Raw genomic sequence first — 14,297 nt, forward strand, 5'->3', positions numbered from 1 at the left:
CCCTGATGGGAGTGAGTTGGTGCAGATTGCTTCGAATCGGCTCCTCATGACCCCACTTTAAAGCGACATTTATGTAGCCAGCTACAATTTAATTTGAAGGTACAATTTATTATATTCGATATGAATTTGTAAAAATTTCACATTAGAATGCGAAGCGTAATTTTAAAACCTGTTCAATCTCAAGAATCTTATTACAAAACAAAACAAAAAATTGTTTTCCTTTAATTGCGATTTTTTCTAGAATTAAAAATATAGTTAATCCACCAATTTTGGAATCAATTTGATACGGACAAGGAAATAAGTTTAATCAGTATGTTAGATATAACTCGTATATCCTGGTTGGAGGTCTTGCCTGAAAATAGCATTTTGTTGCTATTCCCACTGCCTCACAGAAACCAGAACAAAACATGGATACAATTTCAATTTATTGCCTCTTTGCTGCCGCGATCGCTTTATCTATCGTCACGATATGCGTGAACACGATCACAATCATCGCAGCGACCACGAGAAAGGCGCTTGACAAGCCCTCATACAAATTCATCCTCGGACTAGCAATTGCAGACTGCATGGTAAAATAATAATTTATATTAATTTATTTCAACTCAATTTCAATTAAAATTGTTCACTCACAATCAGGTCGGCATCGTTCTCCCCGCAAACGCAATCTACAAAACCTTCGTGGAACAGCATTATGTGAAGGACACCTATTCAAAATATTTCTGCCACTGCTTCTTGCCTATTTTTTTGGTCTTGGCTTCGTGCATCGCCTCCAATATCATGCAGATGATTATTGCGTTCGACCGGTGCGTGTCCGTCATGAAACCTGTGCTGCACCAGAACTTTCTCACTGAGAGGTAAATCAATTTCTTTAAAAACTTTAATTCGCCGAAGAAAATTAGAATAGGAAATATGCAAAAAATTTCTAAAAATTGAAATATGTATTGATAACATAATTCAGAACATTTAAAATTAAAAAGAAGAATAAATGTTTCTTCCTCCGGACCTGAGTTATTAAATTGTTGCTTAAAGAGGAATAATGATACTGCAAAAGCCTAGACAATGCTTGTTGCCAATGCATAAACTCATCCCTTAGGATTCAGTTAAAGCCTAAATTGACCAAAGGAGCGCTGTAATTTTTTGAGAAAATTGGCTGGAAAGTTAGCGTGCTTTTCAAATGGTAATGGCTGTCTCCTTACTTGAAATGCGATTTAATTTCAAAACCAAGAGTTTCCCCAATAAGTGGCAAACACAATTGGACATATCTCGACCAGAGGAATCGGAATATGCCAAGAAAATATGTTCAAGAACTGTACATTTTGGAGAAAATTGGCAAAATTTGAATTTTTACAGTAGGAAGGTCCTTTTTTATAATGCAAATTGTTTTCGATCAATTGTTTATCGGTCAATTGTTTAAGGCATCCAACAATTTAAATAATTTTCAATTGTTGCCCAGTATCATTCCACTTTAAAATCGTTCAACTTTATGGTTTTACTAGGTTTTTCAAGTGTCTTTTTGTAATATGTTCCTAAAAAATACCGTTATTTTATTTTAGCATATTGATGACCTGCTCTAATTTAACTTTGTAATTCCACTATCTAATTTTTCATTTTAACAAAAAAATATTATTTTATTAAGTTTGAAAACATTATAAGATTTTTTTTTAAAAAAATGCTGATTTTTAATTTCGTAATTTATAATTTTTTTTGAGGGACAAAGACATTTATATAAAGTAATTTAGAATTTAATTAGTAAAATCAACATAGATGTTCACTAAAAATAGACTAAAAATTGTTATTCAAGGACAAAATATATTTGAGGCAGTCACTTAAAGTAGAGCTTTACATGCCAATTTTGTATGGCTCGCTGTAGCATTCAGTTCATTGCCTGAGTAATCACGCAACAATTCATACCAACATTTTATCAAAAAAATCCCTACAGTAACAAAAATTAATAGTTTGCTGTAATTATTTTTAGGCTAGCAAATCGTATAGTATATGCCGTTTTCACGTTTTCAACTGTATTAAGCTCGATGCCAATCTACTGGAATAACTTTCCAGACGGACGAATATCGAATTTGTGTGTAAGTCCAGCATTTCAACAAAGCTCCATTTGAATAATTTCTCCTTTCTCTTTCAATTAGACGCTTTTAACCCTCACCTATTCGTTTCATATTTACGTCCTCGTTCCTGCATACGCATTAAACCTGGTCTGCCTGGTTTTCATCTACGTCCAGGTGCTCAGGGTCGTTGCCGCACGACTCACCAACAACGCGAAAACAATGAAGGAAATTTTTTTATTGAATAAAATTAACTTAATTTATTTCAATGACGTTTTCTTTTTTAGATGGTTGCCGTGATTCTGACGTGCCAAGTTATTTGCTGGTTTCCGCACATGGTGTGCACATTTTTCTTGTTGAAAGGCGCTCTCCCGAATAAGGACGACAGCCGCGAACATGAAGAATACAGAAACCCTGAGCTTTACTTTACCTACAACTGTTTCTTGCTGTTGGCCTCATCCAGCTCATTACTCAATGCTTTACTGTACTCGTGGCGCATGCCTGATTTTCATAAAGCAATTAAAGCGATGATGTTTCGCAATTATCCATCTACAGTGCCAGAGGAAAATATTGCCAAAAAAAACGCAACTCATGATGTCTTAATTCCTCATAAAAGCTAAAATAACCAAAGAATAGGCTTTCTGAAAGAATTTATAATTTTTGAAAGTCAAATTCCGCTTTCTTGTGGTTTGAAGCATATTTCCTTTCCCCAAATAAACACTACGAAACTCAAAGCTTAATTGATTTTCATTAGTAGTTTCCGGTGAGTAATTTTTGGTGGCAGTAGGCTATTTTTTCGACCTTTTGACCAGTGTGGCTTGCACAGCTGTGCTATATTCACGGTGGCTGGCGGCTGACCATATGACCCCTGCGGCTGGTTGACAACTCTAATTTCTACAAACAATGAGAGCTAAAATTTTCCAATTTCAAATACTAAAATGTCCTAAGTCTACCAAAAATTATAAACAAAAAATATATATAAATAACCAACCAGTTTGCTATCACATCCACCTTGCTCAGTGATTCATACTGTGCCGTGGAGCTTCCCTTTAGCGCGGGTTGCATAATATCTACTTTTTATTTTTAACTCTTTCGACGTAATATTGTAGCTATTTTTTAATTTTTAAATGCAATGAGAAAAATCAATGCAAAAAAGGCAAATAAGGCTCTGAATAAATGGTTAAATGAGCTGCAAGAGCTTATTTTAAATATTGCCAATGCTGTTCGCCATTTCTTGCTTTTAAATTTTATATTTAATGTATTTATTGTATTGACCATTGCAAGAATAAACAAGAATATGTAGCATGCAGATGATCGAGTTTAAAAAACACACAAAAATATACAACTTTTGGCATAGCGGCCACAGAGACTCTACGTATTATGGAATAAATTATTCACTTAAGACTATTATCTACAACTCCATTTTGTATTTGCTAATCTTATCCAAAATTTAAACTTGGTTGCATATTTGGGGCAAATTGAAGAATTTTTTCTACTCAAATAATTTTTAATTCAACGGTATATCTTACAAACCAGAAGCAGTTAACAATATACATGTTACAACTTTCATAGAATTTTTTCAATATCGGAAAGGATCACAATAGCGCAGGTTGTCACGACTCAGATCACAGTAGGTTGCTGCAAAACTTGATAAATAAGACATAATATATAAAACATTTATTTATTTACTAGTTGGTATAAGAAAAATAGTTAATTGCTTTGTTCAGTATGCATTATTCAATTTAAAATACTTATTTAATTTTTTTTATTTAGATATTAATATCAATTGCAGTATTTACTACAAATTTTATGTTAGATTTGTTTATTAATTTAAGAAAATGAAAGTGGTAATATTCAACATAATATGTTCGTTAACACCAGTTCAATTTATCAGTGCCATGGTATACTTCATAAAAATTGATGTGATTAATTTCTTGTTAAAACAATTATTAATTAAATAATTATATCCTTTATTGACCACTCACATTTCACAGCCTGGTTAGGTGCTGGACAACTCTGTGGATTGGTAGGATATGTATTAGTAATTCTATATTAATGAAAAATCTGTTTCATACTAGTAAGACCGATTTTTTCACGCACTGCAAGAGTAAAAAGGGCTGGGTGTAGCACGAGTCTTTTCTATACCCTCCACGCGCTCTCTTTCCACCTATAGACGCCAGCTGAAATAACAACCTTTTGGAGCTCAAATTTTGTAATACCTTTGTCAGATTGCACTTTTTTATTCGGATGCACGACTATAGGAGAAATTTATAATAATTGTTGGCTAACAATATTTTTATTCAACCAGGAATAGCAGTGGCGCAGTCATTTACTGCTGTGATAATAATCTGCTTCCATTCCTTAGCGACATTTTTGGTGATTTCATTTCCAAATCTGGCATAGTCAACCTTTCCTCTCCTGTCCAAATTCTGAGGAGAAGGAGAGATCATTAAATTAACAATAAATCATCTGAATAACGCACCAATCCTTTCCTCTTCAACAAGCACTCAGCAAAACACTGCTTATTTTAAAGACAAGTCAAAGTTGTTTCGATCATTCTGAAAAAATATTCTTACTATTGCGTTTCCGAAACGTTTTTCTTGGGAGAGGCAAATAAAGGTTAGAGTTTCGATCGTGATTAAATTCAACTCGAAATACTTGTAGAGGGTAAATTGAGGTCAATGCTTCCGGGGCCTTGAAAGCTGCCTTGCACCTGATTCAAAACATAGTCGTCTAAAATCTCCAAAAACGAGAGCGGAATGTTTTTCGCTTTGGATCCGTAGCACTGCTCCAAATCCGCCGTGGAGAACATGTAATTCCTCGGCGTTTTCGAGCAGCAATCGTCCATGTTCTGTTTAAAATTTAAAATTCAATTTGAAAGGTTTAATCTGAATATTTCTCACGACGAAACTCAGAGCGGAGCAATTATCAGGTTTTCCACTGAGAATTCGTGGTCTGATGTGTCTCGATCTGCTGATTGACGCAGACCGCGGCGCTACCACAATTTTGGCGTTTTTGGGCGTCTGGGTGGTGGTGGACAGGCTGCTTTCTATGACCTTTTTCGGCGGCTTGGTCGGCGTCACCAGACCCAAGCATTGCGCCACGCAGTAAAACTCCTGCGCGTTGTAGTTCCGATTCAACAGCAATCCATCTGCACTCATTATTAACATCTCAAACACTATTTGAAAAATGCGATCACTCGAGGTTGTTTTCATGTTGAATATAATTAAAACCAGGCTTCACCCTCGTTGTCAATAAAAGAGAAATTCGTCTTTATTCCTGCGTGTTTTTAACAAAGGGGTGGCTTAGAATTTTGTACATTTGGTCTTTGGAGCTTGCCTCAACTGCCTCATGAATAGGTGGGTGTTTTAAGGAATTGTATAGAACTTTATGTGATTTTAGATGTGACATTATTGCATTGTTTGTATTTGATTGTAATTGTAACTCATGATTAGGACGTTTGTGATGACGTCGAAACTGGTCGAGGAATAAAGACGAATTTCTCTTTTATTGACAACGAGGATGAAGCCTGGTTTTAATTATATTCAACATCTCAAACACTCTCTAATTTTTTAAGAAAATTGTGCTTCATTTACAAGTAATTTTAGAAATTTAATTTAATAGATGGTAATAATTAATGATCTGGGATAAAATCGAAGAAGATTTTCGTAAACAAATTTAGTTAAAATGTAACAGTTCAATGTTACATATAATTTAAATGGGTTAAATTAAACATTAACAAAATTAAATTATACTTATTTAGAAGTAAAATAGTTTAGATTATTGTTTTGCGTTTTGCTCTTAAAAATTATAATTAATAAATGTTTACGCTCTGTCAGTCTGAGCTAAAATTAATTGAAGTTGTAAAATGGATTGTATTACAAGGTAACGTCTTAAAACTGTGATACAGTTACAGTTTATTGACATATTACAGTTTTAAAAGGACGGTATTTTTTTCAAGAATGTACCCTCATATTTAAGTAAAACACAAGCAGTATTAAATTAAATTAAATTATGAGCAACTAAAGCATTTCAAGTTTGTTTGAGCTACGCGTATATTGGTGCAATAAAGAGTAGAATCCAACTATTTTGCTTAAAAAAATTGTTTCATAAACGGGCTCCTATTTTTCGATTTTTAAAATTAATAACTGTGAAAATTGATTGATTGTCTAATTTGTAATTTAAATTTAAAATAGTAACAATCATCTCACTTTTGGTCAGTTGGGCGCCAGCAATGGTCAGAGTTAGAACCTTAAATCTCGATTCAAATTTAAAACAAAAGCCACATAATATTTCTCACCAAAAAGAACACCAGTCTGATGTGAAGCATATTTTGCTCGACATTACCAGCGAGCGCAGCGCTTCAAATCCGAGTGAAACAGGAAAAGAGAAGTGGAGCAGGAAGCCAGCCAGCACGGTGGGGAAATAAAAATCGACTCTCGGCAGTGAATTGTGAGTTGGCTCGAATTTTTATTTTCAAAGGAAAATCACAAACGTACTTTTAATATCTAAAATACTATATTTTTTCTATCGGAATAGAATAAATGCAATTAAGGTGAGTGCGAGCGACACGAACGATGACTTGAGGGCGAAGCCGGAGCTTCTGATTCCGCAAGGCCTTGGCACTGATCCGACTAGTTTCAAAAATTGCTCCACGTTTTTGTTATTGCTTTTGGTGGTCATCAAACTGCTCGCCGACTTCTACAAATTGGGAAACTTGTTAATTTCAAATCAAATTTGAATTAAAAACGTTTCAGTCGCAAAAATCAATATGAATACGTTGATTTTTAAAGTTAAACATATGTTGAAAACTATTTGGGACTTTTAATTTCACAACAATAATAAATATTAACATAAAAATAATTTGAAAATTTGAAAATGCACCACTGTTTTCCACATTTTTCCGACTATAACCCCAAAAAGTCATATTTTGCGTCAGAAAAGTAAGAAATTTTGGAAAATCACGATGAACAACGTTAAAATTTTTGTCTTAAGATGTAAAAATCCCTATTTATGGTCTTTCATCATAAGAGTTTTTGATATGCAATAAAAATGCGCAAAATTGCAGAAAAAAAAAACAAAAATAGTTTTTGCAATGCAGTGGGGTTTTTCCGTAAAAATAGGCTTTTTGCAATCCCTGAACGTTTTTGTGTGTTTCTATTAAAAAATCTAATTTAATTTATTGAACTCCTACCGGGAAAATTAGGTTCGGATTGTTTCCGAACGGGTGGTACATGTAGAAGGGTGGCTGCGGCTGAAGAGCCGTTTCCTCCAGACCGAAGAGCGAATCTAGGCCAGACAGGACGATATTCGCGTCTCTTTCGTGGTTCAGCTCGTCGTCCTGTTTGGCCAGAACCGCGTGCGATGGCACTGTCGCCAATGTACATTTCACGGCTTGTGCGTTTAGCGGAACTTTTGAGCCTTCTTTGCAGAGAACCCTGAAAAATCGAAAATAAATTAATGAAATAGCGATGTGGGTACTAAAATTGAATTTTTAGGGGATTTTCACCTATTTATGATGACAATTTCAATATGAAAAATTTAAAAAGCTGTTCAAATAAAATTCTCATCACCGAATTTAATATTTAATGGGCATTAATCATAAGCAGCAATCAGTAAATATTTGTTCAGGTATTTTCCTTGGCCTCTGACTTTAATCAGAAGACAAATAAAGATAAGATAGCTGAAGTCATTTCCAGCGGCACTCACTCGTAATTTGCTTGGCTCGACAATTCGAGCAAATTAGTCTCAAATGCTTTCAAAATCTCGTAGAGCCGGACAAACGAGACGTCTCCGTCTCTGGCCAAACACTTCATGGCGTTCACGTCATTTTCTGATGAGTTCGTGGACGGAGAAGGACAGCTGAAATAAATGTTTTTATTTTTACTCCAATTCGACTAAAAATGAAAAATTCACTTCTTGTTTTCACATGCCGCGCAAATACTGGGATTTTGCTCGCCATCGTCTTTTGCTCCAGGGATGCAAGAGTCGCCGAAAAACTCGGAAACGGATTCACCGTATGGGCAGGTGTCTTTATTGATCAACGACTGCTCCACGCCCTCTTTCAAAAACGTGCCAAACGCTGTAAGGGTGGAATTAGAAAATTTGGAATTTAATTTAAATTTTGTTGAGGCAAACCTATTCCTTCGTAGGACGGGAAGCAAGCCTTTTTGTCCTTGAGTTCACTCAGTTTGGTGACATCGCTGTCTTTCTTCACAATCGCCACGATTGACGACAGATCTGCATCTGAGGTTTCCACGAATCTTAATGTCTTCAATTTTTTAATGCTAAAATCGAATTTTTTAAATTAGGTGAATTATGTTCGATAAAACGTACGTTTTTGTCACGTGATGAGTTATATATTTTTATAAATATCAAAAGTGTTGAAAGAAAATGGGCTAATTATAGACCAATAAATTTTTTTTTAATGCTGTGTGTAATAACTAGAGATAAATTGTAGAAATTAAATAACACAACAATTTAGTTTTATTACATATTATTTTTTAAGTTGTTGGAAATTTTATAATTCTTGTCATATATTATAAAGCGTTTATGAAGTTGTTCAGAATCCAAATTAATTGAAGATAATTTAGGCAAATAACGTCTCTATTTATGTTTACATAAAAATTTCCCGAAAATAAAATAGAGAAATGTTTCCGCATCAAACGAAAAGTCATGAATTACAAAAGAGATTTCCGGTTTGAGTAAATTTTGTCTTGTTTAAAATTATAATAAAATAAAAATTTAACCAGTTAAAAATCAAGATTATCAATTAAAAAATTAGAGCACAGCATACATATTTACTTATATCGCATAGTGCCAACTCTAAACTGAGAGCTGCCACTCTGATCCATCTAACCAAATTATTATTATTATAAAAAAACCGGTACAAAAATCCACACAGGCGCACGCAAACGCAACTCCCTTATCGCGATGTTCTAGAATCGGGCAGGAAAAAGCTGCGGACTTAATTACTTACCTTTTTCCATAATGCGCCAGGTCGATGTCGGCGACGGTGAGGTCGGCTTCGCTAGAGGACACCTTGTTGACGCAGTCGCGCGAACCGTTGGCGTAGACGCACTTGATCTCGGGCACGAGGCCTGCGTACCAGGCCGCCGTCGAGATCCAGCCGCACTTGGCCCGCTCTTCCTCCCTGCCCACGCACCAGCGGATTTGACGGTTGCATGCCACGTTTTCTTCTTGCTTTTGCTTCAACCGGCGCCCTTAAAAATGAGTTCTTATTCAAAAAGCTGTACTCGCTCTAATTTAAAATGCTAAAAAACAATTTTTGGACAACCTAAAACTAAATTTAATTTTGTGTGACATTAATAATATTTTTGAGGACTCAAATTAAATTAAATTAAGATGTAAATTTTGAATTACCTCTGCCTACGAAGGTTTTGAGCTCGATTTGCGGCAGTGGGGAGTAAAGGTGGTAGCTCTCGAGCAGCAAGTCAATCAGCGTCCTCTGCCAGCCGCCCTCCATCCGCTCCGGTACCTGCTCGATGGACAAACGCGGCTCGAGCGGCTTCAGCCACTCGTGCAGCTTTGCGCCCAGCTCGCGTGACACCTCCCTCACGGCCACGATCGAAGACCACGGCTGCCTCGCCAGAATGCACTCGTCGCTGTAGTTGGAAGACAGCTTCAGGTCCTTGCACACGTATCCAAAGTCCTTGTACGAGCCCTCAGTCGACTGCAAAAATGAAAACAAATAAGGAAATTAAAAATTTAATATTTTACCTAATTCTTAAATTTTAAATATTCATTTGTTAAATAATAAAAGCACCCATTCATTGAGAATTTGTTACATTTATTTATTAATTTAATTTAAATTTAGTTAACTAGATTTAATAATTGAAATTATTGTGATCCAAAATTAAATTTTCTGAGCAGAATTTAATGATAACTAGCAGTTTAACTCATCAATAATTTTTAACTGGCGATTTTTTTATACTTTTTTTCCAAATTTGACGTAATTTTCAAACCATATTTTACCTGAAAGAATTCTTTGGCCTCTTGCAAAGCGACATAAGCAACGTCCCCGCCGTTTCTGAGGCACGCGATGGTCGCTTGGTGCGTGTTTCCTGGGTCTGTATAAGCGCAGTTGGCTTTATTAGGGCACTTGGCACACAGGGAATTAAAATCCTTTTTTAGAGACGCGTCTATTTCTTCATCCCAGGACCACTTTCCAGGTCTAAAAGAGCCAATAAAAAATTTACACTCTTTTAAATTAATTAAATTATAAAAATACTCGCCTGCATGATGGGCCCCACATTTGCGAGATGGAGTAGAGTTCGTTCTGCAGGGTGGAGCGCCACTCGTCGCACTTGAGCAAACCTTTCTTGTCTAGCAAGGTCAGGTCCAGCTCCTTCAAGATCATGTCCGACCAGCCCGTGTGCACCTGGCCCATGCCAGGGTGGCACAGGGACAGGTTTTGCGCATATTGAAGGTCGTTGTTCGGCACGCTACTCCGACGGGCGATCGCCACCGCGTTGAAACTGAAATTTTCTGCAAATGAAATAATTTTTATTAGGTGTTAAAATTTTTTGATTTGCATTAAACGGATTTTTTCATATTTTTTTTGCACGTTTCAGATATTGCTTCATATTATAGTCTCATTCGTCGTTTTGAGTGTTTTTAGTGGCCCGACGGTGCAATTAAAGATTAGATTAATATCGTAGAGATACAAAATCCTCCTCGTGCCTTTTTATGGCGGGTATATTTCCTTTTGAATTTTTGCAAAATTAATTTATAATCTTAATGCTTCAATGATTTTTCTAAGCTTGTATCATTATGAATTAGAACAATATTTGCTTTTAATTACAATCAGTGTAAAAAGTGAATAAATCTAAATAAATAAATAAATAGGAAGTATTGAAAATTCATAATTTAAAAGTTGTTTTGAGCAAATTGACAAACCATGAATGTATTCCTCATGCCTGATGTCACCAATAACGTTGACTGCCTCGAGGATATGCGACGCAAGAAGCGCTTCTTCCGCCTTGAACATTCCAAAGTGTGCTTTTCGTTCCCGCATTTTCAGTGCGCAGTCAGTGCTGTTGAATGCGGAAAGTAATCAATTAACAATTAAATTAAACTCTGCTTGGTTTTAATTTTGTGTCATGAAATGATTACTGATAGTATCTTAAAAGGAGCGGGAGCTGACGATTTTAATTTAGTGCTGGCAAAAACGTATCCATCAATTAGCAAAAATATTTACGGTTAAAAAGAGATTAATGCTGTTTAACATATATACTAAATTGCTAACATCCTTTAAAAATGGAATGTCATCTCTCATCACATTATGAATACTTTGTTATTGGGGGAAATCGAAAGGAAATAAAATTTGTAAGACCGCGAGAAACAAATTTCTAGTAAATTATTTTTATAATTAAAAAAAATAGCAATTTCCTTTAAGTTGACTGATAATCTGACGTATTTCCCGTCATGTGGACATTTTACATCCTTTTAGAGCAATTCCAGGCGAAAACGTTGGTTGATTGGTGAAAATTATATGTACTCAAAGTACCAGATTTGAAGCCTGGGAAAGGACGCGTTTCCTATTTTTTCGTAATTCCAATAAACTACTGAAAAAATAAATTACGAAAGTTTTAGACACAGAGATATCATCATGAAACTTCCATTTACAGCCTAATTTATGATCCTGAAATCTTTTCGTTTTTATGAAAAATTGGCAGGCCAAATGTCAAGGTCACCTGCAATTTTTTGCAAAATTTTAATTTTTAGAGTGATAGCTCACTTTGGCTTATTTAATAGCAGGAAAAATGTAGCCTGTGAAAAAAAAATTTCTAGTGGCAAAATCGCGATAGTTTTCCTTTTTGCCGAGCATGAGAATAATGATCTGAATTTGTGAGGAAATCAATTCGTCGCGTCCTGTTCCGCACGCTTAAGGAAAATAGAGATTAGACCATCTAAGGTCAATGCTGACCTTGAGAGTCTGGCCCTAAAGTGAGCCTCAGAGCCTATATGCGAAAAAAATGCTGGATATTTTTGAGTGAGTTTCGTGTTCTTTCATTTTAGATCCAATTTCGAGTGAGAAAATGTTTAGGAAATTCCGATTACGTTATGCTCTTTCAGTGAAAAGTCGCATAAGTTTTTAAGGACACGAATAATTTCAGCAAGCTGTAGTGATAGTCAATATTTGTTCTGAAAAAATATAATCAATAATTCCCTCTCTTGAGAGAGATAAAAATTTGTCCATTTTTAGGATTTCATATTACCTGTCCTCAACTGGCACACACTCAACACCGCTCCCAGCTCGATCGAGATTGTTGCACTCCCTTGTCTTCGTCTTCAGTACGCATATTTTAACTAAAGCAAATCACAAAATCATTTCAATTCAATTATTAATTGAAACAAATTCTCCAATTGGCATGTTTTTGGCAACAAAATTTTTTTTTCTTAATTTTGAATAATTTTAAACAAATATTATTATTTTGAAATACTCACATTTTTGGTCTGGGGCTTGCGAATAGGCCAAATTGGCCGCGACGAGGAGCAGAAATCCGGCCACAAGGGCTGGATTGGCCATGGTGCTGCGGCAGCCGGTGAATAAGAAGTGAAGCTTACTTATCTCGCGCCGATCCACGAAAAATCAACTGTGCGGCTTATCAAATGAGCGACGCAACCGTTATCCTCTCCTCTCTGACTGAGTAAACATTTATTCAGCACTCGCGCCTCTTATCAATCCGCTCTACTTACCAACGGCTCTTTTTCCTGTGCGGTGACAAATTTTCGTTTCAAAGAAGGCGAGCTGAGCAAAACCGCAGAACAAAACAGCCTCTTTGACGTCGCACCCATAAGTCATTTCCTTCTTGTTGAACTTTGTTTTGATCATTTTGCTTAAAAGGAATTTTTGAGACAAAAAAGAACCAAAATATATGCAAATTTATATTTTAAATCTTATCTCAGTAATCAAAGCGAGATTAAGACTAATTAATTCAGAATATTTTGACATATCCTGGGCCATTAGAAAAAATAATGCATGCTGAACGAAAAAATAAATATGGCAGCTAGTTTTGAAATGACGTCTCAGTACTCGGTTATGATTTTTATTGTTGCCAAATTTTAAATTTCTTTGCCAATAAGTTTCAACAACCAGCCTGAAAGGGTCACGGTACCAGATTCTTTTATCTTGATTTGTCTTGATAAGAGAAGATCAAATCACAAGCCTTAAAAGAATATATGAAAATAAGCCCCGCCAAATGGTATTTCATTGCGGGTTGCATATCGTTGTGCTCTTTTACGACACGCAAAAAGGAAAAACACATTTTTTGTTGACATAGTATTCTGCAACAGAGGATGCACGCGCTCCAACTGGCCTCTAGTTTTTACTAAGTGAATTAATTTGTAACACGACAGCTACTTAATATATTATTTTCTCACTTTTTCATATATTTAAAAAAAGTAATTTGCAGGAATTTTTTATTTCTGCACTTCAACCTTCAAAACACCCCATATTTCCCAGTTAAATTATAAGCAAATTATAATTTGAAATGGAAAACGTCAAACAGACGAGAAAGATATAAAATAATTTCAATAGTGAACGTTTATTAATTTCATCCTTTTTTTATTTTTCTAGAGTCAATGTTTTTCAGTCACTGGAGGTTGCGGTATCTGAGGAGAGCTCCAATGCCTTTTTCATTCTGCTGAAAAAGTCCCAGTCATTTAAGTGCAGGACAATTTTCTTTATTGCTTCCTAAGAAACAGAAAAAAAATACAAAGGTAATTTATTTTTAAATATTTATGTTTAATAACAATTATAATCCAAGTTCATTTTATTCGAATCAGTTTTAATTATTTTTAAGTAATCTCTCACTTAAATGAAAGTGACGAGCATAAAAGCTCTCCAAGTCCTCCAGTTTCCAATTGTTGGAATCAAACTGAATCTTCAAAATAAAAAAATTCTGAAAAATAATCATCGCGATCATACGAAATCATAGACAGAATCCACGGTTTCGATGGCATTTCTGAAGAACTCACCCTCTTTTGGATAAGTTTAGGTCTATAGTTTAAATATGACTCCCAGCAGCATCATTTCCATGCAATGAGGATGTTTCTAAACAATATTAAGAATTTCTCCAATTCATCAAACATTTACTGCTCTAGATATTCTAGTAATTCCAAAAATCACCGATCTGGAATATCCAAAGCCAAAATAGCATGAAGTTCTCATCACCAAGTGACACAGAAGCGTCGGATGTTTTGGATTTTTAGCTC

At 35.2% G+C, this 14,297-nt stretch overlaps 2 protein-coding genes and 1 long non-coding RNA gene across 4 annotated transcripts; 1 reads left to right on the forward strand and 2 right to left on the reverse strand.

The window, feature by feature from the left end:
- Positions 1-401: 401 nt before the first annotated feature.
- On the forward strand, positions 402-2,916 carry LOC135940501 (uncharacterized). Its single transcript, XR_010574882.1, has 4 exons — positions 402-569; positions 637-854; positions 1,976-2,081; positions 2,142-2,916. It is a non-coding gene; the product is annotated as an uncharacterized LOC135940501 (long non-coding RNA).
- A 659-nt stretch (positions 2,917-3,575) lies between these two features.
- LOC135938505 (uncharacterized) lies at positions 3,576-6,486 on the reverse strand. Of its 2 annotated transcripts, none has more exons than XM_065482168.1 (11): positions 6,358-6,486; positions 6,269-6,308; positions 4,961-5,208; positions 4,716-4,908; positions 4,634-4,656; positions 4,540-4,578; positions 4,363-4,486; positions 4,277-4,312; positions 4,133-4,224; positions 4,043-4,073; positions 3,576-3,695 (listed from the first exon to the last, which is right to left on the reverse strand). In XM_065482168.1, the coding sequence occupies exons 1-11, from the start codon at positions 6,385-6,387 to the stop codon at positions 3,637-3,639; spliced, it is 915 nt and encodes a 304-aa protein (XP_065338240.1). In that variant the 5' UTR covers positions 6,388-6,486; the 3' UTR covers positions 3,576-3,636. The 2 variants fall into 2 exon arrangements, with proteins under 2 accessions (XP_065338240.1, XP_065338241.1); XM_065482169.1 differs by having other exon boundaries at positions 3,577-3,695; positions 4,540-4,575.
- Positions 6,487-6,496: 10 nt separating this feature from the next.
- Positions 6,497-12,685, reverse strand: LOC135938501 (transferrin-like). The gene is made up of 12 exons (XM_065482163.1): positions 12,528-12,685; positions 12,299-12,389; positions 10,977-11,113; positions 10,313-10,565; positions 10,053-10,251; positions 9,441-9,750; positions 9,037-9,280; positions 8,196-8,344; positions 7,974-8,139; positions 7,767-7,919; positions 7,252-7,495; positions 6,497-6,758 (listed from the first exon to the last, which is right to left on the reverse strand). The coding sequence occupies exons 1-12, from the start codon at positions 12,607-12,609 to the stop codon at positions 6,585-6,587; spliced, it is 2,202 nt and encodes a 733-aa protein (XP_065338235.1). The 5' UTR covers positions 12,610-12,685; the 3' UTR covers positions 6,497-6,584.
- Positions 12,686-14,297: the final 1,612 nt, after the last annotated feature.

This window comes from Cloeon dipterum, chromosome 3, assembly GCF_949628265.1.
Source record: "Cloeon dipterum chromosome 3, ieCloDipt1.1, whole genome shotgun sequence".
NCBI lineage: Eukaryota > Metazoa > Arthropoda > Insecta > Ephemeroptera > Baetidae > Cloeon > Cloeon dipterum.

What these genes read in the sequence shown, in the direction of transcription:
- LOC135938505 (XM_065482168.1), bottom strand. Translation starts at nt 6,387, where the DNA reads ATGCTTCACATCAGACTGGTGTTCTTTTTG. An exon ending in GCTCCGCTCTGAGTTTCGTC is followed by an intron (nt 4,909 to 4,960) that starts GTGAGAAATATT and finishes AATTTTAAACAG; the next exon opens with AACATGGACGATTGCTGCTC. An exon ending in TGTTGAAGAGGAAAGGATTG is followed by an intron (nt 4,487 to 4,539) that starts GTGCGTTATTCA and finishes CCTTCTCCTCAG; the next exon opens with AATTTGGACAGGAGAGGAAA.
- LOC135938501 (XM_065482163.1), bottom strand. Translation starts at nt 12,609, where the DNA reads ATGGCCAATCCAGCCCTTGTGGCCGGATTTCTGCTCCTCGTCGCGGCC. An exon ending in CAAAACCTTCGTAGGCAGAG is followed by an intron (nt 9,281 to 9,440) that starts GTAATTCAAAAT and finishes CTCATTTTTAAG; the next exon opens with GGCGCCGGTTGAAGCAAAAG. An exon ending in GCGGCATGTGAAAACAAGAA is followed by an intron (nt 7,920 to 7,973) that starts GTGAATTTTTCA and finishes CATTTATTTCAG; the next exon opens with CTGTCCTTCTCCGTCCACGA.